This window comes from Nelumbo lutea, chromosome 5 (genome assembly GCF_056320005.1).
Source record: "Nelumbo lutea isolate HS-2025 chromosome 5, American lotus-T2T, whole genome shotgun sequence".
Taxonomy (NCBI): domain Eukaryota; kingdom Viridiplantae; phylum Streptophyta; class Magnoliopsida; order Proteales; family Nelumbonaceae; genus Nelumbo; species Nelumbo lutea.
The window spans coordinates 9,042,361-9,069,564 of NC_142688.1; the positions used below are offsets into that span (position 1 = coordinate 9,042,361).

General features: G+C 39.0%; 3 protein-coding genes across 3 annotated transcripts in view; 2 read left to right on the forward strand and 1 right to left on the reverse strand.

The window, feature by feature from the left end:
* Window positions 1-6,450: 6,450 nt before the first annotated feature.
* Window positions 6,451-8,801, reverse strand: LOC148850210 (E3 ubiquitin-protein ligase APD2-like). The gene is made up of 8 exons (XM_088947404.1): window positions 8,632-8,801; window positions 8,324-8,550; window positions 8,072-8,174; window positions 7,918-7,995; window positions 7,428-7,651; window positions 7,267-7,336; window positions 6,872-7,172; window positions 6,451-6,789 (listed from the first exon to the last, which is right to left on the reverse strand). Exons 1-8 carry the CDS (start codon window positions 8,723-8,725, stop codon window positions 6,711-6,713), a joined length of 1,176 nt encoding a protein of 391 aa, XP_088803530.1. The 5' UTR covers window positions 8,726-8,801; the 3' UTR covers window positions 6,451-6,710.
* Window positions 8,802-12,961: 4,160 nt separating this feature from the next.
* Window positions 12,962-20,622, forward strand: LOC148850211 (agamous-like MADS-box protein AGL104). Its single transcript, XM_088947451.1, has 11 exons — window positions 12,962-13,279; window positions 13,397-13,450; window positions 13,606-13,621; window positions 13,711-13,772; window positions 13,893-13,935; window positions 14,038-14,099; window positions 14,231-14,330; window positions 14,421-14,474; window positions 14,600-14,733; window positions 14,819-15,009; window positions 20,302-20,622. Exons 1-11 carry the CDS (start codon window positions 13,095-13,097, stop codon window positions 20,367-20,369), a joined length of 969 nt encoding a protein of 322 aa, XP_088803577.1. The 5' UTR covers window positions 12,962-13,094; the 3' UTR covers window positions 20,370-20,622.
* A 2,429-nt stretch (window positions 20,623-23,051) lies between these two features.
* The window catches only part of LOC148850212 (MAR-binding filament-like protein), a 32,945-nt gene continuing 28,792 nt past the window's right edge, over window positions 23,052-27,204 (forward strand). Inside the window, exons 1-3 of the mRNA XM_088944347.1 lie at window positions 23,052-23,588; window positions 23,681-23,886; window positions 25,743-26,040. Of these exons, the coding sequence (XP_088800473.1) occupies window positions 23,376-23,588; window positions 23,681-23,886; window positions 25,743-26,040 (717 nt within the window). The 5' untranslated portion in view covers window positions 23,052-23,375. The remainder of the gene's footprint in view (window positions 23,589-23,680; window positions 23,887-25,742; window positions 26,041-27,204) is intronic.

The window sequence follows — 27,204 nt, forward strand, 5'->3', positions numbered from 1 at the left end:
AGGACTACAATACTGCACAAGACCTAGCCGCCTCGTCAGCATGGGTAAAGTCAAAGAGAGTGGACTACGAGTCGCTCCCAAAGCCTAAGGGCTACAATACTGCAAAAAACCCCTTCGGCATGGGCAAAGCCCAGGAGTGGACTACGAGTTGCTCCCAAAGCCTAAGGACTACAATACTGCACAAGACCTAGCCGCCTCGTCGGCATGGGCAAAGTCAAGGAGAGTGGACTACAAGTCGCTCCCAGAGCCTAAGGGCTACAGTACCGAACTGGCAGAGACATCGGCACCTTACAGGCAGATCGCTTCCAAGCAGCTCCTAGAGCCTAAGAAACTGAATCAGTGCTTACGAGCTCACCGAATTACAGGCCAAAAGGATAAATTTACTTCCTTCGCCGAGTTACTTTCAGCTTGAGAGTGGGGGGTAAATGATGAGGGCAGATTTGGCCCTCTAATGACATTATGACACCTGGCACCTCATGACAAATAGGGCAGCCTCATGACAACCAAACAACTCACCATGTAGCCTGGCAACTTAGACAACTCGCCACCTTACAAGCAGCCCGCCACTATGCAACACTTGCAGGCAGCTCGCCACCATGCAACCTGGCACCTCACAGGCACCCCGCCACCAAGCAGCTCGTCACTTCACAGGCAGCCCGCCACAAGGCAGCTCGACACTTCACAGGCAGCTCGCTACCTAGTCAGGTCGACCTCCGCATGACAACCCCGAGGATCTCACCATCATACCCCACATCTTATGGGACCGTACTTTGTAACGGCTACATTAGCTCATCCACTCCCTGATTCAGGCGGAAGTGGGCAACCTTACCGGTTGGTGGCATTTTACCCACCTAACACGCAAACGGATCCCATCACAGCGAGGATCCAGGAACCACTCCACCAAACCCATGTGGACTCCGGTATATAAGGACCGCACCCCCTAGGGGCGAAGGTATGATGATGATGATGATGCATAATCTTTGCTCTCTAGCTCTCTAACTCTCTGATATCATCTTCAAGCTCTCTACTACTAGGTGCTAACTTAGCCATCGGAGTGTCTCTGCCGGGTAAACCACCCCGGGATCTTTGACTCCTTTCTTGCAGAAACCTCGGTTTTCGTCATTGCTGGCAACCAGATCGTCTCCAGCACGGAGCAGCCAGATTACACTGCATCACTCCCAACGAAAGTAGTGGCTCGCCTACTTCTACCTACTACACCTACATTCTTGGACCTACTGCCCAGACACATATCATCCGGAAACAGATCCATCCATCGAGCCCTCATCAACGGCAAACTATGACCAGTTACAGTGGACACTCATTAGTAGTCAGCCTTCGCGAAAGGAATGACCCTAGCTCGTACAGATAAGGAGTGCCCACTAATGGGCACTCATGGTACAGAAGGACCATGCACCAAATTTTACAAGTACGAGTTGATTGCCCGAAAGAAGTCCGGAAAGAAAGAGGTGAGTCCCGAGGGCCATAACGCCAGAAGCGAGTGTTGGAAAGAATGGAATGACAGAAATTGATTGACAGAAGGAATCACCGAGAGCAGGGAGGGGAAGAGTGACTAAAACAAATAGTCGAGAAAGTATTACTAGACAGAATGGCATTGACTAGATAGTTGTACACGAGAGGATGACTATCACCAACCATACATAAATACGATACAATAAGGCACTCCCTTGCCCCTCGACAAACAATCACAACCCCAAGCCCGTCCACTTTCTGCTTCAAGTCTATCCATCGGTCAAAAACAACATCCGTTTTATCAGCTTTTCAACGGCACACCCTTGCTTATGCTTCGAGATACCCTTCGGCAGGTAAAGAAACTGAATCCGATTCCAAAATGACTCGAAACCGGGGTTCAAATCACTCCATTTTTAATGGCACCCAGGCAGTAAAAAAAGATATAGACTCTCAAACCAGAAGTATGATCCGACTCGAGTTTGTCAAAGAATTAGTGACGGCTTTGAAAATCTGTCACTATAGGTAAATGTATATAGTGACGGTCATATGTTGTTTGTCACTATAGCAAGATTTTATAGTTACAGATGTAACCGTCATTATAGGCCTAACCGTTAGTAACGGATTTTTAAAATCCGTCACTATAGTTTATAGTGGCACCACTTGTAGGGACAGATGGAATTTCGTCATTTTTCATCATTATAAATTCTGTAGTGATGGATTCTCTGTTTATAGTGACATTTTGTCCGTCACTAAAACCCATTTATCTTCTAGTGATTGGGCATTCTAGAACTATTTCAAGCTTCCTGAGTTCCTAATCCAATTCATCTTGGCAGATGTTCTTGGCCGCGTTTAAGGCCAATTGACAGAAGTCTGTGATTCCTCTAAGAACAAAGCCTTTTTTGATCGATGGAACATGCATGTTCATTTCAGGAATCCTATTAAGACTGGCACTCTTGGAACCCCCTCCCCCTGGAATGGTGTGTCCAACATAGATGGGCTCTTAGGCTATGTTTGGTTTGAAGGAAAAGGTAGGGAAAGACAGGAAAATTAATACAAGATTTGTTAAGGTTTTTCTACCTTTGCCTTCCTTTTCCAACATTTTCCCTCAAACCAAATATAGTCTTAATGATTCCCAGATACTTAGTTTAGAAGGAATACAAATGCAAATATCTAGATTGCAAAATTTTATATTTTATATTATTTTTTATATATTTGTAATGGACATATTTGCATTTATACTCTTTCCAAACTGAGTCAGACTTGTGATTTTGGCTTTATCATAAGGACCACCTTGAGTCCCCTCTTTGTGTTGTGGCTGCTGGAATGCAGCCTGTCCCTATTCTGGTCCAAGAGATGGAAGCCATTCATAGAGCAGTCGTGGAAGCGAAAAGTAAAGGCATCAAGAAGCTTCTGGTCCAATCGGACTCCCTCATTGCCATAAACAGTATAATTGGAGCGGTGGAGACCCCTTGGAGAATTTGGTGGCTCATCGCAGAAATCCAGGCCTTGAGGCGTTTTGAGTTTCTTTCCTTTGTGCATATAGCTAGAGAGCCTAACAGAGTGGTCAATTTTTTGTCTAAGGTGTGCATGGGGGCGTACATGAGTTAGTCTTGTATCCTTCGGCCTTCCCGGCCGAGCTCTCCCGTCTCGTTTTAAGTGATATAAAGGGAGCTCAAGCTCGCCAAGTGTAATACATCCGCTGAACTTTTTTATATATAGTTATGAGTAAACCCCTCGATTAGAATCCTTTAAGAAGAGGCACAAAAAATGTTCAAAATACTCATTCAATTATTAATAAGTTGATTTTAGAAAAAAATAATATAAAATTTATAAAAAATAAAATAAATAAGAGAGTTTAAAGCTGGATGTTAACTTTGATCAATTGATATGAAGGGTAATTTTGAAAAATAAATCAATTTTAGAAAAGAGATTGGAAGGATTTAGAGTAGTATTTATATGAAGAGAAAATATGGAAAATAAACATTTTGGTCAAAAGTAATCGTATGGATATTTTGGATGTTTCCATGCCTCTTATTTGAGAATTCTAATAGAGAGGATCAACTTGCAATTGTTTTAAAAAGTTTAGGGAGGTGATTACAATTATCGAACTTCAGGAGAGGTTATAGCAATTGCCAAAATCTTTAAGGGAGGCTTTAGCAATTTACCCTAATAAATATTCTTACAAGTTACTTTTTATTGAACTGTATTAAAAGTTATTTTTTGATAAATATTATGTCAATCTTCATGTAAAAAAAACAACATTTTTTCATTGACATGTCAATTGATTTTGTTTTAGAAAACAAAAGCATTTAGACGAACACACCTAATTAGCCTACTCTTGGACACTCCGAACATGTTTGGTTCGCTGCTTTGTGCCTCATTTTTTTTCTTAATTCTTTCTCATTCTAAGTAAGAATGGGTAAAATGAATAACATTAAAGCATTTGGTTACAAAATTCTTGCCATGGGCCTCATCTTTTTTTTAGAACAAAAAATCGACCCATAACACAAAAATTGAGGCATCTTGTAGCATGAAAAATAATCATGCCCCATCTTGTTCATTTTCATTCTTTAAAGAAACTCTATGATAACAATTATTAAACACCGCCCTCACTCCTAGATCTACAAAACCACCACCATTATTGTTCATTAATTGCCGACCATCCATTGGTAAACATCTATGCAACGATTTTGGAAACTTAGGTTGGCAGTTTATGACCGCTAACATAGCTTTGTTCAATGTTTTAAACACTGACCCAGAATCGGAATCATTTTGGCTATCAATTTCTGGGTTGACGACTCGACCATCCGATTTGAACGGATGGCCCATTCCAACAAAAAGAATTAAAAATCAAAATAAAAAACAGCAAAAAACCATTGAATGGGTTAAATAGGTCAACTATTCAACTGCTTGGGTCAACGGGTTGGTGACCAATTCAACAGTTTTTTGTTGGGAACTGGGGTAAAACAGAACCGGTTGCCTAGATGGTTTCTGGTCTTACTGTCCAGGTCAACAGTAGTTCGAAAATGTTGGTTTTGTTTAAAAATGAAAATAAGCAACATAGGGCACTAGCCAATTTAAAAAGAATTCATTTATAAGAAAGTATTTGGTTCATAGCAATATTTTCTCATTATACTCATTTTACCCATTCTTATCCATTTTAAAATTTCATCTTGAATAAGAATGAAAAAGAAAGAGAGTTGAACCAAACATGGCCTCAACTTACACCTCCGCTAATTTCTTAAATTAATCTTTGAATGTCTAAATGGTCTTTCCCATACAACACAAAAGTATAGGGACACTAATCAAGAGCTGCTTCTTTTCCGAATCTCCTATCAATAAAATACTTTTCAACATCATTTAACATTGAACATCTCATATATAGTATCTCATTTTTATGATGGGTCCTAGTCTCAGATGTGCAGTGTAAGATCATTTTGGATGTGCGTTGGAACGTGTTATTTTGGTAGGAGATTTCAACTACATACTTGGTGCTTTTTTTTAATTGAAGTTTGTTGCGCAGATAGCAACTTTCAAGAATCTCTCATATTAAATGGCTTCTAAGAGAATCTGGATCTGCTACTCACACTAGCGTCACAACTTTTTCCAACCACACAATGAGAACATCTCTCATACTGGTATGTTACTATTCACAGGAGATGTTTCCCAATACACGGCGGTATGTAGTTGTGAGGAAACCCCTTGGGCACTAGAGAGGGTGAGCACCCTATCGCACCACGAGGTGTTGTTGGCAAGTCGGGTTCTTTAAGAATGCAGTTCTAATAGAGCAGTAAATTCCATCAAGTGCTAAATACTGACAGGAAATCAATAGGGAACAAGTACCATGAGACAAAGATGAAAATGACTTTGAAAAGAGATTCAAAGAGTGCTTAAATTTGTCAAGAGAGAAGCAAATGGGGGTTGGTAATGCCCCCTAGTTGTTTGAGGAACAACGAGAACTGGTCTGCTACTTGACTCGGGGAGCGAACTGTTGCAGATTACAGCGGCGCCCCAAGCCCAAGATGTCGCGTTATGCCCTCAAGATAGCTGGAGCTGATGCAAGCTCTATCGGTAAAGCCAATAGCTAGAAGCAGTGACGGCACAACATCCTTGACCAGTTCTCAAACTTTAAATAAGTAGGACAATGCAATTAATCCGTTGAGTGTGCCATGAAATTGATACCTCCAAGTGGGTCATTTTTAGTAAGTATAACCAAGGTTCTTAAGATTAACCCGGACAATGAACCGATCAGGGGTCCAGTTCCCAGGTTGAATGGTCCAACCGTTCGAACCGAATAGATGACCCGTTCTAACAAAAAAATAAAAAATAGTCAAAACCGTTGAACAGTGTGAATGGTTCAACTGACCAGGTCAGCAGTTTACTAGCCAAATCAATGTTTTTTTGGCAAAGTCCCATTTGGAGGAAAACCAGAACCGGTCACCTAACCAGAACCTAACCAGTTCCAGGTTTTTCGGTCTGACCATCTGATCTGGTCCAATTTTAAAAACCATGAACAGAACTAGTGATGCAAGATGAACTGAAAATCGGGTTACTATGCCCAATTCCACACTAACCTAGAATCCACAACAGGTGTTGACAGGTTAAGACGACAAAATGGTTATCTAACTTTCACCATAACTAGGTGAATCGCACTCCAGGTATGTTCATTTTAGCTCTAATTTTGCCTTCACTTCATTCTTTGCTTTCATCACCAACCTAGCCTCCCTTGCTTAGTGTTGCAATCTTTTGCTCACGTATATAACTTAAGCATCAGAGAATTCTATTTCGGATACTTGTACAACTGAAATCGTGAAAAATAAAAGCAACTCGATTCAAACAACCACCTTGGCTCTCATCATTCCATCACACGACACACAGTAGTAGCCAGAAAAATGAGAACGGAACAAGAACGGATGGAGTGGAACCGTGGAAGGAAGCATATAGATGTTCCCGTCTGGGCATGGAGCCGACCCCAAATCCTAAGCCAATACAGCTTAATTACTCTCAATTATTGGAAAAGTGATTGAGGAATAAGGGCCGTCTTCATGACCCCATGAGTAAACAGAAATCTATTGTCCTAATTACGTTACACGCACAAGTTACTAAAATCTCTAACTCAATTACAAAGCCATCAATCTCTTGCTCAGGTATTAAACCCTGAATGGGGGCAACCCATTCATTCTCTCACCAAGAGAAACAAGAAGCAAAACCTCTATGGAGAGAGAAACAATTATCTCCTCTTAAGCACTGAACAATCTTCTTACTTTGTGAATGAGCCTTCGACATATGGGGCATACCTTGTTTTCTTCATCCACAATCCTGCAAAATGCATCCTTGTGAGCTAACTAAATGGACTGAAGAATGAGCTTGATGTAACAAATTCCAACTCTTTGCATATTACCTTTGGGCGCATGTATAGCAGGTGGCACAGTGACCGCAAGGAACAAAGAAACAGTTCCGTTGTTCGTCATAGCAAATCACACATATCTTTCCATCATACAAGTCCTCTGAAGAGCCACACATTCTTGACTCAGGATCTTCTTCTTCTTCACCCGTCCCATAAGAAAATTGAATTCTCTTCTCTGGCAATAATGGACTGGTCTCATTCTCTGTTACTTCCTCTGTTTCTCTCTCCACCATTGTCTGGCCTTCACAGGCTCCTAGATATTTCAAAATCAGTGAAATGATAACCACAATAAATCCTGCAGCAAAGAGACAAAGCCCATTTCATCAAGTCCCTGGAAGCTTTCAAAGAGCAGACAAAGAGTCGAGTTTATATCTGAAACTGTGTAATACCTAAAATTGCAATATAAGCAATCAGGCGAGCAATGAAGGAGAGCTCAATATACCATCCATCAAGAACACCCTGTGATTATTTATGCACAAGCAGTTAGGAAGCTTAATTCTGGTTTGGAAACCGAAATAATAAAGTGAATGAGAAAGGATTGAGTTATTACATGATTGGGAGTTGTTAGAACGACAAAATGAGTTCTGGGGAAGAGAAGTTTGATTTGGCACGACCCATTTATTGTTGAACAATTGCTTGCTGCTTTGCTTGTGTCATACATCTTTGACCAGACATTGATGCTCAATGCCGTTGTAATGCTTTTGGGACTCGTATTCACTACTTTTACATAGTAACTGTCAGCTTCCTCAATAATGAATCCAACCTCTCCCTTGCCTGGCATTCGATTCAGAAGAAACTAAATAGGATTACAGAACATACACAGTTTCTTCTCTCTTGTTGTTGCTATCATTTGAAGAGTTCAACTAAAATTTAAGCATGGGTCTATTGTAAATCGTGAAGAAATTCCTTGAATTAGAACTTGACAACTTTTTGGTACTAAAGAAAAAAAGAAGAAGAAGAAAAGAAAAACTCAGCTTAATTTACTTTCTCTTAGCTAATAAAATGCTCTCCTTGAATGAATAGATTCTGGAATGTGTTACCTTTTGTTGGACTGCTGAGAACGAGGGTATGGGAGGAATTTGTGGAACATGGAACCAATGTTTTGAAACTCCGCTCTCCTATGGAAGAGTCAAACATAATTAATGATTTCGTGAGATTAAGGAAAACCCAGAAATCTAATATAAATGACAATACCTTTAATTACAAGAATTATGAGGTCACTATCACTAAAATTACTACTCTGAACTTCCCATCTCAAACTGATCCTTGATCCCTCGTTCAACCACAATGCGAATTCCTAAAACAAGAATAGTTCAACTCCACAATTCTTTAGATCATCTTACAAAATAGGGGAAATAAAAAAAAAAGAGAGAAGATGGAAGAATAAAATTGAAAATAAAATAGAAAACAGAGAAGATGTTGAATATTACGAAAGAAGAATAATACCTGTTTACGGTATGATCCAATAATGACATAATTTGAGACGTTCCAGTTAGTTTCCAAGCTCAATTCTGGCTTTTCCCGGAACCCATAAAGAAAAACCCCTTTCTTTACATCATCTCTAATCTGAATCTCGTCTACAAAGATAGAACTTGCCTTCAACAACCGCGACGAATTTGGTCCCAACGTCAAATGGCAGTTCCCGTAATACCCATACCGCAAACTCAACGAAACTGCAAGAAACATGAGCACGTCTTGTTTCAGAAACGATTAATTAATGAATGCTGCAGAGAAAAATTATAAAGATTACATGCCACATAACCATAAAGTTACTGGAACGATCCATCGGGAATAAGATTCATGCCCACTGTACGAATAGCTTGGAGATGGGAAAGCTGGTCTGCTCATCGCCACAGAGACCAAGAAATGAGTGGAAAGAAAATGCACTTGGACAGAGAGAGTGAGAGACGATGGTCTAAGGAGGGCATGACAGGTAAGGAAGACCAGTGGATGAGAGAAGGTACTCCACTTCGGTTTCAACTAACTGTTTTTTCGAGTTTGGCGGGTAAGTGGAGGATATTTTTCTGAACGGTAGGTGATCCGCCGTTCTACCTTGCCGTTATTAGGAAATCGTAATAGGGAAAAACAAATTTTTAAAAACCGACCCGCAACTCGAACCGCTTTAGTCATTGGTTTTTTTGTCAGTAGTTTAATCGTTCGGTTCGAACAGATGACTCATTTTAATTTAAAAATAATAATAAAAAAGTTAAAAATACTTAAAATATAAAATGATAAAATTATTATCTCAGTCAAATAGATTAACAATTTGACCACCCAGATCGATGGGTCTTTGAACAAGCCAATAATCTTTGGCCAAGGACCAGGTTAAGGGTGAAATAAAATTGATTGTCTAAACGATTTTAAAGTCAAATAAAAAGAGAACCATACTTTGGCGAGTTTTAATTTGCTAACCACTTGCCGCTGCCTATGTCATGAGCACACGGGAATATCTCAAATTCCCTTCGACTCAATCTTTTAAAAACCGATCCAAAATTGGAGCTGCCCACTGTTTTTCGGGTCAGTGGTTCAAATTTTCAGCCCGAATGAATGATTTATTACAATTTTAAAAAATAAAAAATAGAAAAAAAACTGTCAATGGTTAATTAGATAACCCAGATCAACAAGTGACAGAAGAACGGTTCAGAAGTGAAATTAAATCAAATAATCAATTGCCTGAATGATTTTCAGGCCGAACTGTCCAACCATCGTGGTTCTAAAACTATGCTTTAACTATTAAAAGCTATAGGGTAAAATACTTATACTTCCCTTGACGTTTTTGAAATGTACTTAAACCTCCCCTCACTAAGGTTCATAAGAATGCCCAACTCGATCAAACCGACCAACCCGGATTGACTCAACCCGAGTCGGCTGGGTTTTCATCCGTATCGGTCGGTTTCGGGTTGGGCACATACATAAACCAAAATCTCGGGTCGGTTTCGGTTTTCTTGCGTGAAAACCGAAACCGACCCGACCCGAACTGAATTAGTATTCTACTAGTTTGGTAGTTCCTACTTCCTAGTTTGAGTAGTTTCCTAATTCCTACTAGTTTTCTACTTTTATAATTCTACTAGAACTAGAACTCTAAAAGGCCCATTAGGCAATTACAATTAGAATTCAATTAGGTGTCCTTTTTTAGTTTTTTACCTAGATTAGAATTTATAAGGTTTCTAAATTTTTATTTTATTGATTTACCTACCTAGATTTACCTAGTTTTTTACTCTAGAAGGCACATTATTGACACTTGTTTTTACATGAAGAATTTATTGATTTTATTCTTTACCTGAATTAAATTTAGATTTATCTTGGACTCTTGAATATCAACTTATCAATTAATTCAGATTTTATTTAGTTTTGTACAGGAGCAAAACCAAAACCAACCCAACTCGACTCAAACCGACCAGGTCGGTTTGGCCTGTCAGTGGATTGGTTTCGGTTCCCACTTTAGCTAACCCGACCAGGTCGGGTCGGTTGGAAAATTCCCAAGAAACCAACCCAACCCGACCCGTGAACACCCCTAACCCTCACCTTTAAAAGTTGCAAAGACATATCCTCACTTTTGGTTTAAAAGTTGCTTATTGACCCCTTCCGTTAATTCTAGTGGATGGAGATGAAAAATTCCCAAACTAGTGACTACCTTTATATGTTTACCAGAAAAGTTAAAATTTCATATTACCAAATTTACCCTTCTAGGACTATTCTGCCATCACTTGAAATAATTCTCACTTAGTTCCTCTTTTCCAGTTCTGCCATCCAATTCAATGTTCTCAAGGATTTTCTACAAAAAAACCTCTGTGCAAACAAAGAATACCTACTTTTGAAGGTGATTTCACACAATTTTTTGAGTTTACTTTGATTTTTTTTTTTTTTGTTTTTAGATGTAGCTTTTTTTTCATACGTTGAATACATTATTAGCCTAAGTTTTTTGTGTTTTTTTTTATTCTTGATTTTTCTTGATCTATTATTATTTATATAGCAAACAAGACGAGTAAAAAGTATATATAAACTGTACTTGAGTCTAGAACAGATCATACCTTGTTTTGTTATTGTTTATATAGGCAACTTCACTGTTTGTTTAATACCTGGTTCTACTCGTAAAGGGATGTCTTTGCAATGTTTAAAGGTGAGGGGAGGTTTAAGTACTTATCAGAAACGTTAAGGGCGGTTTTAAGTATTTTACCCAAACATGATTCATGGGTATTTTGGGTATTTTAAAAAAAAATTGAGCAATAAATATCTATTTCTATTAAGTTTTTTAACATGCAACTAATAGAAGGGGTCAGTAAGCAACTTTAACACCAAAAGTGAGGAGAGGTGTTTGCAACTTTTAAAGGTGAGGGGAGGTTTAAGTACATTTCAGAAATGTCAGGGGAGGTTTAAAACTAGGGGTGGCAACAAGCTATTTGTGGTTCAGCTCAGTTTCAGTCGAGCTCGAGCCCAATTCAATGACTTGATTATTAATATATATAATAAAAATATTATAATTATTAATTATTATATTTCTTAATTTTTAAATATAAAATAATATATATATATATATATATATATAATTTTTTATTTTTATAAAATATAAAACCAGCTAAACCGCGCCGAGCTCGAACCCAAGGTTCTGGCTCAAACCGAGCTCAAGCTTGAACCTGATACTATTTGGCTCATCTTGGCTCAAATCCACCCCTACCCAAAATTATATTGCGTTTGTTCAAAAGAACAAAAAAAAGGACCAAAGAAAAGTAATACGGGTTTGCTAGATGGAATTAAGACAAAATGGTTCTTTTTACCAAATTACCCATGGTAATAAAATATCACTTATACGGTTATACCTCAAAATTATATTTTAAAATTGATTAAAGTCTTCATCATAGCTAGTATAATGGCACGTGCAAGATCAACCTTAACGTATTGGGCCAAGTCCAACCCTAAAGGTTGCGAGCCCAGGCCTAAACAGGAAACCTATGCCCGATCCCAAAAGTTTTTGGGCCAGACCGAGATTCTAGGCTAGACATTTTTTTTTATTTATTTCATGTGTAAACATACAATATTTGTACAAGGATTGTCTAACACTTATCATAAGAATTAAAATATCATAAGAAAATAGCAAAAAAATAAAAAAGAAGAAAAAATGGTAAAGAATTCCATTGGTCATTCAATTCTAAAATCAATTCTTATTTATACTTTTTTCCTTATTCAAATTAAAACATTTAAAAAACATAAAATCTTTTAAATCTAAAAAATATATAATATTTACATAATATATCTTTTATTTATTTATTTATCATTATTCTTATTAACTGGCTTTGGATGTGATGGTCATGGTTCCTCTACCTTTTTTGATGTGGACTTAAATGGAACAATTATTCTGTTTTTAATTTAATTATTTCTTCTTTTCTTCAATGCAATTTCTTTTCTCACACCCATTACCCTGATTTGTTAATGAGTGCAAAACTAATATATATAAAAACTTACAAGCAATTAATACTAATTTGATTTGTTTTTTTTTTTTTCACCCGGGATGTGCCAGTGAAATATCAAAAATGGCATGTGCTCAAAATTCAAATTGCTCTTAAAAAAAAGAACAACAAACTCTAACCACGTTGCAAGCAATTCTCCTCGTCGACAGAAACCTGGGGGTAATTGAAAGGCGTTATTTGATTTAGAATCTCATGAGATTTTGAGAGAGAGAAGAGAGAGAACTAACAATGATAGACCGGGACCTAGTTCTGGTCCGAAAAGGAAGAAAGATTACACAATGAATGAGGTAAATAATTACACCAGCAAATTTTCACGAGAGAGAGAGAACGCGAATAAGTCGGGCTTAAAAAGGAAGCTTTAAAACCCTAACCATATACCGTCATATCTCTCAAGCTTTCTCCAACTCGGTCGTCGTCATTTGCAAAAGAATTGCCTGATAAAACAAATCTCCTTCATACTTGATTCGTCTTCCTCTTCCTTCTTCATTCATCTTATTTTTCTTTTTTTAGTTGGTTTTTGTCCTTCATCTCTTCTAATTTTTAGTAGTTTTCTAAGAATAGTTTTCACTCATACGGTTTATACACTTATTGTCAGCTGTGTGTGTGAGAGAGAGAAAGAGAGAGAGAAAGAGAGAGAGAGCTCCAATGCTCCATCTTCCTCTGTTCAATTTGCTTGTGTTTCCTTAACCGTCCTCTTAGAAGATCGCGGGTTTTCCCAATAGAAAAAACAAGAGAATTCAAATATAGAGAATATGGGCAGAGTAAAGCTTCAAATTAAGAAAATCGAGAACCCAACGAGCAGGCAGGTCACTTTCTCCAAGAGGAGAAATGGGCTCGTTAAGAAAGCTTATGAACTTTCTGTTCTCTGTGATGTTGATATTGCTCTCATCGTCTTTTCCCCCTCCGGAAAAGTCAACCTCTTCTCCGGGAAAAAAAGGTTTCCATTGTGTCCTTTGGACTCAATCCATTCTCTGTTCTTTTTTTTATATGATAATATTTAATATGTATCTAGATAGTTTATTTTAAAATTTTACTCGGTTTTTTGTTTGCTCAGGATCGAAGACGTTCTGTCCCGATACATAAATCTTCCAGAGCATGAGAGAGGACGGTGAGCTTTCCATCTCTCATCTCTACTGCTTTTGTAGGTTTCTAACAGGTTATTTATTACTTACTTGATGTGTTGATGGTTTTTTCTTTTGTCCCTTGACATGGATCGATCTGATTCTTTGCTTTTGCCGGATGCCATAATATATAATTACAAAGCCTACATAACCAAGAGGTAAATACCTTCTACAACATACTTGCTAACTTTCTTCTTCTTCTTCTTCTTTCTTGGTGTTGATGTATTTTTGGTTTAAACAATCACAGTTTCTCCAAAGAGATCTTGACAGAATGAAGAGTGAATATGATCTAGCTACCCGAGCAACATGGTGTGGATTTTATTTCTCCTTTACTCAATATATTCCTTCATGAGTTCATTTTTTTTTTTCTTTCCGTCTATTCTTGTTTTTTTTTTAATTTCTCCTTCATCTCTGTTTGTTGAATACTAGTCGAGTTAGCCGCAACACAAGGAGCATCAATTGTCAAATTGAGGTACGTTGATTTGAATGTGAACCTTGGGTTTTATCAAGTCACCTCTTCATCAAGCTTCTTTTAATTAATAATTCATACAGAACTACTTCATCTGGATTACAGGATCTTCAAAATGAAAAGGGTAGATGGCAGTTTCGTTTGAAGGACGCCGAAACGCAATTGAGGTAGGACTAATCTATTATCCCAGTCTGTAATTAAATAGTTCCACCTCAGTCTCCAAAAGAAACCCTATGTCTGGAAGAAATTAAGAAGCGATCAATTGATATCTGAACACCCTAGCTACCTGCTATCATAGGAGCTTTGAAGGAGATGCTCTTCCGATCACCACATTACGTGAAGCTGTTCTCCAGGAGTATATCTTAGAAGAGGCTTTGAGACGTGTGCGAGAGAGGAAGGTATCATATACTGGTTCAGTCGTGTTTCTTTAACTTATTCGCTTCTTTAATCGGATGAACTCATGAAAATTTCCATTTGCGAACCAACAGCTTGCCCTGAAAGGAAATTGTTTTTCAACTAATGTCCAGCCAAGCTCTACTCAGGTACGTAGATATAATTTTTTTTCTTTCTACATTTATGCTTCTTGTGTTGTGTTGTTTTAATTAATTGAATCAAAACAATATTATTAATTGTGTATTAATTTTGCTTGTTTATGTCTAACAATCAGGTGTTTCTGCCACCTCAGAGTTCGAACGTAAACGGGTTTGTTACAGGAAACTCAAACCGTGTCTTTGATCGATTTCCACCACACTTCCAGAGGATAAACTCTTTGGATTCATCAATTGGCCTTCTTCCTGAAAGGTGTTTAGTTAATTATCATGAAAAAAATTGCAGATTGAGCTCTGTATTTATTTATTTTGAACTATAAATTACACTTTGCGTGCAGGGATTATTATCAAAGAGAACACATTGCGCAGTTTCTGCCACCATCCTCGACGTTCATTCAAGTAAACGGTATGCAACCATCGGTCAATCGTATCAACGCACATGGTAGACTGGAGGATGCCGTCGACCTGCGCCATCCCGAGTTCCGGCATGCGAACCTGGATCATTGGCGACCTGAAAGCCATCCTATAGGTAAAGAGCTTGCTTACTATGCCACTAATTCTACATTAGTGTATACAGCTTTATACATTAATAATGATTACTGATGTAACCGTTTTCGGCCATGTACCAATGTTTTGTGATGTAAAATTTTTTGGCTAAGTACCTCGTTATTTGACCCGGTGGTGGCGTGCCTTAGTGATGAGCTACTTGGTGGTGAACTGCCTGGTGGCGAACTGCCCGATGGCGAACTGTCTGGTGGCGAACTACTTGGTGGCGAGCTCCCTGGTGGCGAACTGCCTGGTGGCGAACTGCCTGGTGGCGAACTACCTGGTGGTGAACTGCCCGGTGGCGAACTGCCTGGTGGCGAGCTGCTCGGTGGCAAACTGCCTGGTGGCGAACTGCCTGGTGGCGAACTGCCTACTAGGCAGCCGGTGACTTAGAGAATGCTGGAGCTCCCTGGTGCGGCGCAATCCGATTGCCCTCAGCATGAGGTGGTCTTCTTTCCTTTGTAGGCCGCGGGAGCTGAGGGACCTACGAGAACTTCATCTTTTCCTCCTCTTTGTAAGTGGCAGGAGCTGAGGGACCTGCGAGAACTCCATCTTTTCCTCCTCTTTGTAGGTAGTGGGAGCTGAGGGACCTCCGAGAACTCCATCTTTTCCTCCTCTTTGTACGCGGCGGGAGCTGAAGGACCTGCGAGAACTGAATCAGAGGTCTCGGGGGTATTTTCCCGACGAGGGCTCTCCGACGCTTAAGTTAGCACTCTTATTGTAGAGAGCTTTGAAGATAATATGAGAGAGCTAGAGAGCAGGGGTTACTTCCCTTTTTTCATCCCCCTCTCCTTTGGGGGGTGAGGTCTTTATATACCGGAGTCCTCGTGGGTTAGGTGGGTGAAAAGCCCGCATCCTGTCAGAACCGGGGTACGGTGGTGAACTCCTCGAGGTCGTCAGGTTGGCGCTTGTGTCAGGCAGCCAGGTCGGCGCCTAGGCCGGGTTGTCAGGGGGGCACCTGCGTCAATCGGCGGGTCAGTGTCTAGGCCAGGTCGTCAGGTCGGCGCCTGTGTCAGCCGGCGGGTCAGTGTCTAGACCAGGTCGTCAAGCTAGCGCCTGTGTCAGTCGGCGTGTCAGTGTCTAGACCAGGTCGTCAAGCTGGCGCCTGTGTCAGTCGGCGGGTCAGTGTCTAGGCCAGGTTTGTCGATGGGTGCCTTATGGGCGGCTTGGCTGGATCATGCGCTAGGCTGGTCCAGGTCGGCCAGGTCGCGCAGGCCGCACGCAGTTCGCGCAGGCTATGCGCTAGGCCGCGCGCAGTTCACGCAGGCCGTGCACCAGGCCGGCCAGACTGGTGCCCGGGTGGGTCACCAACTTTGTAAGTTTGTTGACTGGGTATTTTCCTAGTTGTCATGAGGTTCCACGTGTCACAATTTCACTGGAGGGCCAAATCTACCTTCATCAATTACAATATGCGCTTGAACTTAGCCTAGTTTAACCTCTCTCGAGTCTCAATTTTTTTTTTTTTGGTAAGATCTCGAGTCTCGATTTACAATTTTAAATAAGTTGATATGATATTCAATAATAGCATTTTCTTTACTTATAGAATGCAAAATGACTATAATAAATCTGTAGTGGGCCGAGCTTGGGGCGGGTGAACTGGATTGAGTTGACCTGATCCTATAAAAATTTAGGCAAATTGCTAAACGTAAAATTTCTTAAACTACCTTAACGCTTAGGAAATTGACTAACTACACCCTACCCTTTCAGTATTTTCTTAAATTACTTTTATTATTTCTAACAATTGATTAAATCTTCGTCACCGACAGTATATTATTTTATTCATCATTCTTTTATAAATTTTAGGAAGCAGATTACTACTCTACTAAGTCTATGGTCTCTCCCAATATTGCTGCTCGAAATAATGACGCTAATGAGGTTATTGAATGAAATATTGAAATGAGTTAAGAGTTTTAAATTTCCAAGGGAGTCTAGGATTGATGCCAATGAGGTTGTTGCAGGTTTTGATCTCTAGGATTCTATCCTGAAATCGGTTAACTGGTGTTATTGGATTTTAATCTCATAAGAAATTAAATTCAATGGATTTAATTGCTCAATTACATGAGAAATTACACATGTACACTTGTTTGGAAAAATTAGCTTTTTTCTTATAAAATCCAGTTTTGAACTTATCCCACATTGATAAATTATAAGCTTTGTTTTCATTATTTTATAGGAGCTGATTTGCACTCCTTAGAAATAGTATAAGAGAGTATGGAGGTTTGATACCGTGCAACATGTGCGCATGCATGCACACGTGTGTGCGGTGCAATGAGGCGCACTTTGCTCGCGAAGGGAAATTTTGGTTTTGGTGTGATGCTAACCATTGATCGTCGTTGATGAGATCAACGGTCACGATTCGATCGGGTATGATCAAGAGGCACAATTCAAAGTTAACAAGGTGCTTTCTCTAAACCAATATCTACCTTTTCTTCATACCTCTTCATAAACTATTTAAGGAGCATGAATCAGACTTCTCAAACACACATTTTCAAAATCCACTTTCTCTCTCTCGAACGGATTTGCCTATAACTCAACAGCAAACTCAGTTTGGGCAAATAACGTTCTAAAGACAGTGTCTTTAGATGCGCCTTAGAGCTTCTCCTCCAAAGTTTGTCTTTAGATGCGCCTTAGAGCTTCTCCTCCAAAGTTTCAGTGGCCCCATTTTCCAACAGGTGTATTGACAAAACTAATATTTTTCAATCTGAAGACATCAAAAGGGATTATTTCTCTCACTCTCTCTTGCCTCCACTCTCCACCAGCAATGGTGTACCTCCGGCACCACCCCTCCGCTTGACCTCAATCAAGGATCGGAGTTATGGGTTTTTTCAATCACCCTATTATTCCCCTCTTTCATACATTGAGTTGAAATCAAACAACTAAGTAGTGTGGTTTGTCATCTTCCCCAATGAGAACAACGAACCTAGTGGCGGCGTCACTCAGTTTTTCACCCATGTTATTGGCTTCTCCAAAATGGCCATTGGTTCACTCTTAGACCTAAGTTATCTCCCTCGATCGAGGGAAACACTACAACATCTAGCATATTTTCTGTGTCAACGTCCAAGTTCTAACCACCGGAAGTTGTATGCATCTTCTCTGTGTCGTATGAGGAGTGTATGTGTTTGGGAGGTTGGGGTTGAATGAATAGTTGTTGCTACTTCTGTTGAAGGCATCTCAATATAAGCAATTTGTGTGTGTGTGTATGAAGAAGCAAACAGGGCGTTGCATTCTACGATAGCTTCCGTGCCGCTTGTTCCCCTTCTCCATAACCTCCATGGTTTTTAAATTTGACTCGGTGATCGAACCAGTTAGGGATCTGGTTACCGGGTCAAACGGCCAAATGGTCAGCCAGTTCTAACAGAAAAAATTAAAAAAATTAAAATTTGAAAAACGGTCAAAACCATTTGAATTGTTAATCGGTCAGTTCAGCGGTTTGTTGACCAAAATCAACGGTTTTGGGAAAAAACAGAACCGGACAGGTTCGGTCCGACCATCCAATCCGGTTTGATTTTGAAAACCATGATAACCTCCCTCACACTCCAAGAATCATTTCTTCATTTCCACCTCCGAACTCCCCTATAATTCCATCCATTCTCTACTTCATTGCAGTTGTTTTGCTCTATGAATCATAGACAAGAATCAACAGAGCATTGATCCAAGTTCCATTCACTCTCTGCCACCGTTACGTACACCCAGATCAAGAAACCTGATCCAAGTTCACCCTGGCACAGCTTGGCTTAAAGGAAAAAAGGAAGTCTCGGTTCTGCCGCTGCGTCGAGACTGGCAACTGGCAAGGAAGGAAATAGTTAAACTAGGCCCTAAAGACTCTCAGAGCTTTGCAAATCATTGAAGGCAGATGAACCCATCTCCGATTCCTATGTTGCAGGCAATCCTAATGCGACTACAGATGAATCATGTCTCTGATTCCTGTGTTGCTATTCATGGTTTTCAAAACCGAACTGAACCAGACGGTTAGACCGGAAAAATCGGGAATCAATCACCTGACTAGTTCCGTTTTCCCCAAAACTGTTGATTTTGGTCAATAAATCGTTGAACCGGCCGGTTGACCATTCAAACGGTTTTGACTATTTTTCAAATTTTTTTGTCAGAACGGGTCGAACCCGATAACCGGACCCCTGATCGGTTCGGCCACCGGGTCGGTTTAAAAAACCATGTTGCTACTAGGAATTGTTTTCGAGATCCATAAGCTCCAAGCTTTGGCAAGATAGAATCTCCTTGAGTACATTCCCCTAGAGAAACTTTGCTTCTTACAAACACATAGGCTATTCTCGAAGGGGTACAAATTTGTGGGAGAAAACTTCCACTAAGATTGTTGAAAGAAAAATCAAAACCCTCGAGATTTAAACATTTGTAAAAGAGTCAAATGTGGAGGTGCAGGTGGCAGATCTGGGTTCCTTGTAGAGCTGAGAGATACTCAACAAATCTGAAACGAGTGAGAGAAGAAACGGAAAGGAGAGAGAGAGTTAAAATTGCATTTTAGAAAAAAAAATTATACATCACATGGTGTCACATGTATATGGAATTTGATGGAATATTAACACCATATGGGTAGAACGAGCTTGTCAATTGTCAAAAATAGTAGGGGAACTTTAAAACAATATTGAAACAATAGGGGTGTAGTTAGTCAATTTCTTAAACCTTAGGGGTAATTTAAAAAATTTGCCCATTGCTAAAACTTGAAGCTTCTGACCCTTGCTGATATTAGAAGAGTCCGGATCTACTCCTCACATAAGCGCACCTCATAGCCACATGGCATCGTGTATGTTCTCTTCAGTACCAACTGCAAGCCCTTCCTCCTTTTCTAAAATTGATTTATTTTTCAAATTTATCGTTCATATCAGTCATTCAAAGGTAAAGCTGAAACTTCAAACATTTATTTTTTCTTCATAAATCTTGTATCATTTTTTCATAGAAACCAAGCTCAGTAATAATTGTATGGGTATTTTGGTCATTCTCATGCTTCTTATTACAATAATCTAATATTAGGGGTATATTTGCATTTAGGTCAAAAAGTAAGAGGTGAATGCAATTACCAAATGTTTAAACTTCAAGAAAGGTTTCATACGCAATTTATCTAAAAACAAAATATGTAATACACGCATACTTAAACCCATAAAAATATTTATTTGATATAGACAATTATTCTTCTAGTGTTTATTGTTTATTCAACCATTCTGTCAAGAGTAAATCAACCACCATTAATTGTTTCATAATCGCCTAGTTTCAAAATGATTCATGGCCACGAATATGTTTGCAGGGAATAGTGGCTCCGCAGTGCAGAGCCAAGAGAACGATCTCTCTTTCATCTGTTATTCTGTCAGATAAAGACCATCATGACGAAGTGCTTTGTCACCAAATCAATTTCGTCCCAACTCAGGAGGGGAACGCTGAATTCGGTTTTTGTGTTGTGCTGCCTTCTAAGCGTGAAACATAAAATAAGGTGGCAAAAACAAAATTTCTAACTTGTTGGTTTAGAGGAGGACCTAGTTGTTATATCAGTTTGGTGGTTTCAAGCTTTAAAAGAAAGAGCATGTAATTGTTAGACCTGTTTAATTTATGAGCTATAATTAATCTGTTAAGTGTTGGATAATTGGTAATCTTTTTTGGGTTTTTTCCTTTGAGCCAGGTAGCTGGGCCAAACTAAACATTGAGCTTATTGGTTGAGATTTTGCCCACTGTAATGGGCTTGGTTGTCAATAATTCGTCCAATCAAGGTTCTAAATATCAACACGGGTCTATACGTTTTTTTAGTTTTATGTTTTTTCCGAAATCGGTTGAGGGGTTGGTTTAAAGCCTGGATATCCTTTGAACCGGTGATTGACCAGATATAACCCCTGGAGGGACATATTGATAAGCCATCAGCATGATATGGGTCGGTACGTATCCATACTTTGAACATTGCGTCAAATCCAAAACCACTCCATTTATGTCTAAAGGTGGCAGTTGAATGGGTTTGGTTGGGTTTAGTTTGGGTTTATTTTGGGTTGAGCTTCAATCCAACTCATCTAACCCGCCAACCCATTAATGACCCGGTTATATAAAATGAAATGGGTTGGGTACTTGGGTTCAATTCAAACCCACCTTGACCAATCCAACCCACCCAAATCTATTAATCTTATATTTATGTACTTAAAACAAAAGCAAATCCATTTGATTATGTTTGGATTTGATCAAACCACTTAAGTTCACACCGATCATAATAACTTGAACTATCTAATCGGATTGTCTTCGAGCTACTCACATTAAAATTGATTGAACCATTTGGATTTTGGATCAATTTAGTCGATCCAAACCATGCTGGTTCAGTCAATGGCAATTTGACTCGATTGCCCCATATCAGCATGTGCACAGACTTGGGGGCGAAAGATTGGTCCTAAATGTGTCAAGGGAAGTAAATCGGGTCAGTAATCGTGCTTGTACTTGGCCGAACCAGCATAGTCTGGATCGGGTTATGTTCGGACTAGGTTGGTTGATCCAAACGAACCAAACTGAGGTTATCGGGTCTGTTCAAATTTAGACCAAGTTGAACTAGTCCAAACTTAGGTTGGATTGATTTGGATTTATGTGGATTTGGGTGAAGTGTGTTCATTTGAGGAAAAACTAATTTTAGTCAATAATTAATAGAAATTAATGTATTAATTATAAATTATTTCACTCAAATGAAGAAAATTAGAAAAAAAAAGCTTAGGAATTAATACTTGTATCTTTAGTGGTTAAGCCACTAGTTATCCACAACCTAATCCATTTAAATTGACTCAAATGGGTGATCAATCCATTTCCAACCCACCAAGTAAATGGGCGGGGTGGGTTGGGTGAGAAATTGCAACCCCTATCTATGCCCTAGTCCATGTCGGGGAAAGTGAGAAACTCAAACCCTAAATTGGACTTTGTTAAAAAAACTGGATTAGTGGGTATGACCATGTATGCTCAATTTCCTCCCTAGATGGGTTTATGGGTTTTGCTTGCTGGCAATCCAAGATGGACAGGGATATGCTACAAATACAATGCTACCAACATGTCACAACAGGCCACTCAGCTGTACATTGGAAACATCTCCCTTGTCATTCATGAGAGATGTTCCCAATGTGCGGCTGCAGTTGACAGTTGGAACATGTTGGCAGCCTATTGTTGGTAGCAGATCCAAATTGCCCAAGATGGCCCTATTTATTTATTCCGCTGTTTCAAATTAGTTCAAATCAGCCCTCCACAAGATTGCCCCCGACAAAACGTCCCACAGCACATCCCCACCGTGTATTGGGAACATGTGTTGTGGAATGTTGTGGGGGGCTGATTTGATCTCGTTATCTTATTTCCTTTTTTGAATGGGTTTGACTATGCTATGAAAAAGATATGATATCTGAAAAATTTCTGACCAGTCAAATGGAATCATAAAGGTGGTAGTCAATTAGGTGTTATTTATCAAAATTCATGAGTGAATTTTGATTGGTCAAAACTCTTCACATATCATATATTTTCCGCATCCTAGATTTTCCCTTTTTGAATTGTTACCCTCACCTGCTTTGTTTGTGGACCTTGTCCATCACCGAGCTCCTAAATTACAAGAGGATGAAATGTATAATACATGTAGCGGCCACTTCCGTGATGGTAGCATCCACCATTTTAATTAAACAAATGAAAACTTTAATTTTTTTTCTAATTCATCCAAACGTAGATCTCACCTTTTTAATTCAATTAAAATCTATGATAGGAAAACCATATAGTATGAGAAGAATTTTGACTAATCAAAACCCACCAATGAATTGGCTATTATGTTTATAATTCCAGTTATTCCCTTTTTTAAAAGCTTGCAAAACTTGATTTTAACAAGGCCGGCCCATATAAGTGGTAATCAATCATATGGGCTTTCATCAAAATTCACGGGCCAAAGGGATCGAAGCCTTTGCGGTGTCATGTCTTTCTGGCATCATAAGTCATTGGGCTGGGCTGGGGTTGTTAGGTATAAAACCCATTAGTATATTGATTCTTGATAAAAGAGAATAATATATGTATGGCGGGGCGTGACCATACATGCCCTGGCTCAAAATCACAAGTCACAAGACAAGATACGATCGTTCTCAATACACTCAATTCTCACAAACAGAAATGATAAAACCGAAAAACGACACAGACCTCCCATTGGAAAGAGGTCGTCCCCACGCGCTACAGCTCAACTCCGTCGTCCATGTCTGACTCTGACTCTCAACACTCTGCAAATCACAATAAATGGTATTAGATCTGGTGGTCGTTGGGTTGGTTTAGGACACAGCTCAGCCCAAGGTGGTGGAGAGAGAGATACAGAGGGAGAACAACTGCCCAACGGAAGGTATAGGCATGCCGACCGTTGCCTCTCTCCTATCTTCTCATCCCTCTCCTTCTCATATCCTCTCTTCCTATCGCCCTCGTTCTATATCAATCTTCTCGCCCTCTCAATTCCGACCAACAAATAACCCCAGAAAGCTACGGCCCCTCGTGCTCGCTTCGTCGACATCCTCTTTCGATGAGCTCAACGCCAAAGGCAAATCTGATGCCGCCAATGTTTCAAAGGTCAGTTTTGTTTCTTGAATTCTTGTTCTCTTCTATAACGAGTTTGTTACAGTTTGGATAGGGATTCTAATCCGGTTTTGTTTGGTTTTTAGAAATCATTTTTGTCCAATCTTATACAAGATATAGAGCCTTTGGATGTAACCCTTCTTCAAAAGGATGTTCCACCCAATACTGTAGATGCCATGAAGAGAACTATATCAGGCATGTTGGGCTTACTTCCTTCTGACCAGTTTCAAGTCTTGATTGAAGCTTTCTGGGAGCCCCTCTCCAAGTTGTTGGTTTCTTCTATGATGACCGGGTATATTACGTTTTTCTCTAATTTTCTTGTGTTCAAGTTTCGTTGTCATTTATCCGTATCTATGGTGGAGAGAGAAGAAAAACCACCTAATCTGTCTGATTCCAAATGGATGGGCTTTTGTTTCACAAACTAGGGCTACTTCCTCTCTTACATGCGATTGGGGTTGCTTCTCAGTAGTTAAAAATCTAAAATTTTGGTTGAAAATTACAAGCTTGCTGATGTAAGATGGAGGCGAAAACACAGAGAATTATGCAATAAGAGAATATAAATGGGCTAATACCCAATATTCACCTCAACTATCCGGGGTCTTAGGAGACAATAAGAGGTTATGAGTGCGTTTTTTTTAAGCAGAAAAACAGAGGAGAAAATAGCAATAATAGATTAACGAATGCTTATTGTAACTGGTCATAGAACATCATTCATGAGGAATCAGTCTTCACTATCAATAAGGTAATTTTAAATTTTTATTCTTATACTGATCAAAAAAATTGATTCTTATATAAGTCTGCAAGAAAGCCTGATATATGCTTATTGTTAATTCACAAAAAGCACCAACTAAAGTTGACATTCATGTAAATATCTGCCTCGTTTTCTTTGAATCTTCAACATGTTGTAGATAGTCCCGTAACACTCCCCGAGATCATCACTCTCCATCCTGCAGTTCTCCCTTCTGGAAAGCAGGCAAGCTGCTATTTAGTTTTTACCTCCTCCAAAGATTTCAATTAGACCCACAAATCTTCCTTTAATATTCTTCCTTTCTGCAATACGATCTTCCTCCATTTGTGTTGTTCCTCCATTCATGATAATGATTTGTGTAGATTGCTCTATCAATGATTCCTTGAAACCAGAGCACTGTGTTGCCTGCAAATATCAAGTTGCTTTCTTCAACTCTTGAGCCCTCAGTGTCATACTGGATACCGCTTCTTGTCTAGATCTCTTCAAAGATGAAGGATTTAGCCCCATAGTCTGTGGCCTTTTTTCAGCATAAAGTGGCTTTTCTTAGACCTGTACCTGCATTCTCGAGCTTGTCAGTCTGAGATTTACCATTGTACCAAGTAATGGCCCCGATAAACACCTGAAAAAGATTTCCAAAATTAAAACACACACACACACAAATAAATTCCTTCTAAAAAGGGCCCTACTAAAAACAGATTTATAAGACCAAAAGTTTTCCAAGTAAAATACACAGCACTGATTTGGAATCTTCTGATAATGATGTAGGAAACCACTTATCCATAGTCTTGAAATGTCTATGGATTTCAATTAAACCAATTAAATGAGATTGATACAACCAAATTTCTTCTGATACTGGACTAAAGGTTTCTAATACCACTTCTCTATTCTTTGTGCGGCCTTCTTGCTTTCACTTAGGAAGTTCTTTTTTTTTTTTTTATTATTATTTTGGCAACCCCATTAATCTAAGGTAAGATAAGAACAACAGTCTTGATTTGATTATTTAGTATCTGGTGAAAAGTCAATAATCTTACTATCCATTTCCTTGTCCTGGGGTTTATGGGTCACACCTGAAGGATCAGTTGAAGTTTGTACACTTGTATTGACAACATTACTTCAATTTTCATAAACATCCACTACATCTATTGCCAAATGTTCTTCTATAAACAAGCCTATAAATGAAAACGTTTCCCTATAGTTTTGAGCATGATAGAAATGTTCTTTTGGGTAATTTATAGCTTCTCTCTTGCCCACCAATGCTAAAAATACTCTAGGTCTAGATAATAGGCTTGGACATTATTCAAAAATGTTTTGCCTTGCCCTATTTATTCTTTTGAATTTGATCCTTTTTCTTTGTCCATTGATTCCTGAGATAATAAATAGTCCTATTCCATATATTGTAGGTATACACTGAGGAATGCTGAATATAGACTTTGCCTTGAAAAGAACCTTGATATAAATGCAGAGGATTTTGGAAAACAAAGGCTAGAGAATGCTAAACCTGATGACCATGTGATGCCAGTTGATGGTAGCCCAAGAATATTTGAGTTTTCTGGGAAAAATGATATATTGCCCAAATATGAAAGAAGTGATGAATATCCCTCGTATGAGAGCAAGAGTTTTCATGACCTTGGGGAAATAACCCCTGAGGCTCGAGAATATATTCTTCATTTGCAATCTCGTTTGTCTTCTGCCAAGAAGGTACATGCTATTCTCTGTACTTTTTTTATGGCTTATTCTCCATACTTCAAATAAGATTTCTTGATAAACATTGAAATGTCTTCTCCATTAACTTTGATAATTGTCTAACTTTTGATTAGCTAAATTTATCTATTGTCAACATCAGGAAAAAGAATAGGGGTTTGTGCAATCATGTACGACCCATATATACTTCTTTGATCACTGCCACATGTTGAGGGTTTTCTGTGATTTCACATTAATCTTTATTCTACTTTTTAGATCATGTGCATATTGTTTATATATGGTTGTTCAAATGCTCAAATATTGTGTTAGATATTGGATAAGTTCTTACTTCTTTATCATTTCTAACTTCTTATTCAAAACAAATTGAAAGTTTAGTGGAATAAATAATTGGGAGGGTAAATTGAAGGTGATTAAGTTTCACAAGGAATTGCAAAAGCTGAAAGCCAATTTAAAAGAGTGGAAGATGGACCATTTTGGGAGAATTGAGGAACAAAAGTTGAGCCTACTGTCTTAGATTGTAGAGTTGGATGTTAAGGAGACTCAAAGGAACTTGAATGAGCAAGGTAAATTTCTGAGAAGGCAGTTGGAAGAAGTGTTACTAAGAGAGGAGATTTGTTGGAGGCAAAAGCCTAGGCACAAGTAGATTAAGGAAGGTGATGGGAATACCAAATTTTGTGGCCAAGCTAGAGATTGATGGGGAAGTGATCTCTACCCAGGATGAGATTTCTAGGACCTTTCTTGATCATTTCAAATCCATTTATAGAAGACCACTGAATCACAAGTTGCGGGTAGATGGTTTGGATTGGCCAAGTTTGGCTGTTGAAAACGCAAGTTGGCTAGAGAGAAATTTTGAGATTTTTTTTTGATAAATGAATTTTGAGGAGGAGACTAAATGCACGATTTTCTTAATGGATAGGTCCAAGGCCTCAAACCCAAATGGTTTTACAATTGCATTCTATCAAGACTATTAGGAAGTGCTGAAAGATGATTTATGTGATGTCTTTGGAGTTTGCATATAATCATATAGTCGGCACAGGAGTCAGTACCATTTTCTTGGCCTTCGCCCCTAGGAGACTGATGCTAGTTACCCAAAGGATTTTCAACTAATCAGCTTGGTGACTAGTATTTATAAAATTTTAGCTAAAGTCTTGTCTTTGGGGA

Excerpts from the sequence above, each read along its gene's own strand:
- LOC148850210 (XM_088947404.1), bottom strand. The coding sequence starts at position 8,725 with ATGAGCAGACCAGCTTTCCCATCTCCAAGCTATTCGTACAGTGGGCAT. Across the intron at positions 8,551-8,631 it reads AGTAACTTTATGGTTATGTG|TTTCGTTGAGTTTGCGGTAT; the intron begins GCATGTAATCTT and ends TGTTTCTTGCAG. Across the intron at positions 7,996-8,071 it reads CATAATTCTTGTAATTAAAG|GAGAGCGGAGTTTCAAAACA; the intron begins GTATTGTCATTT and ends ACTCTTCCATAG.
- LOC148850211 (XM_088947451.1), top strand. The coding sequence starts at position 13,095 with ATGGGCAGAGTAAAGCTTCAAATTAAGAAAATCGAGAACCCAACGAGC. Across the intron at positions 13,936-14,037 it reads GCATCAATTGTCAAATTGAG|GATCTTCAAAATGAAAAGGG; the intron begins GTACGTTGATTT and ends TCTGGATTACAG. Across the intron at positions 14,734-14,818 it reads ATTGGCCTTCTTCCTGAAAG|GGATTATTATCAAAGAGAAC; the intron begins GTGTTTAGTTAA and ends CTTTGCGTGCAG.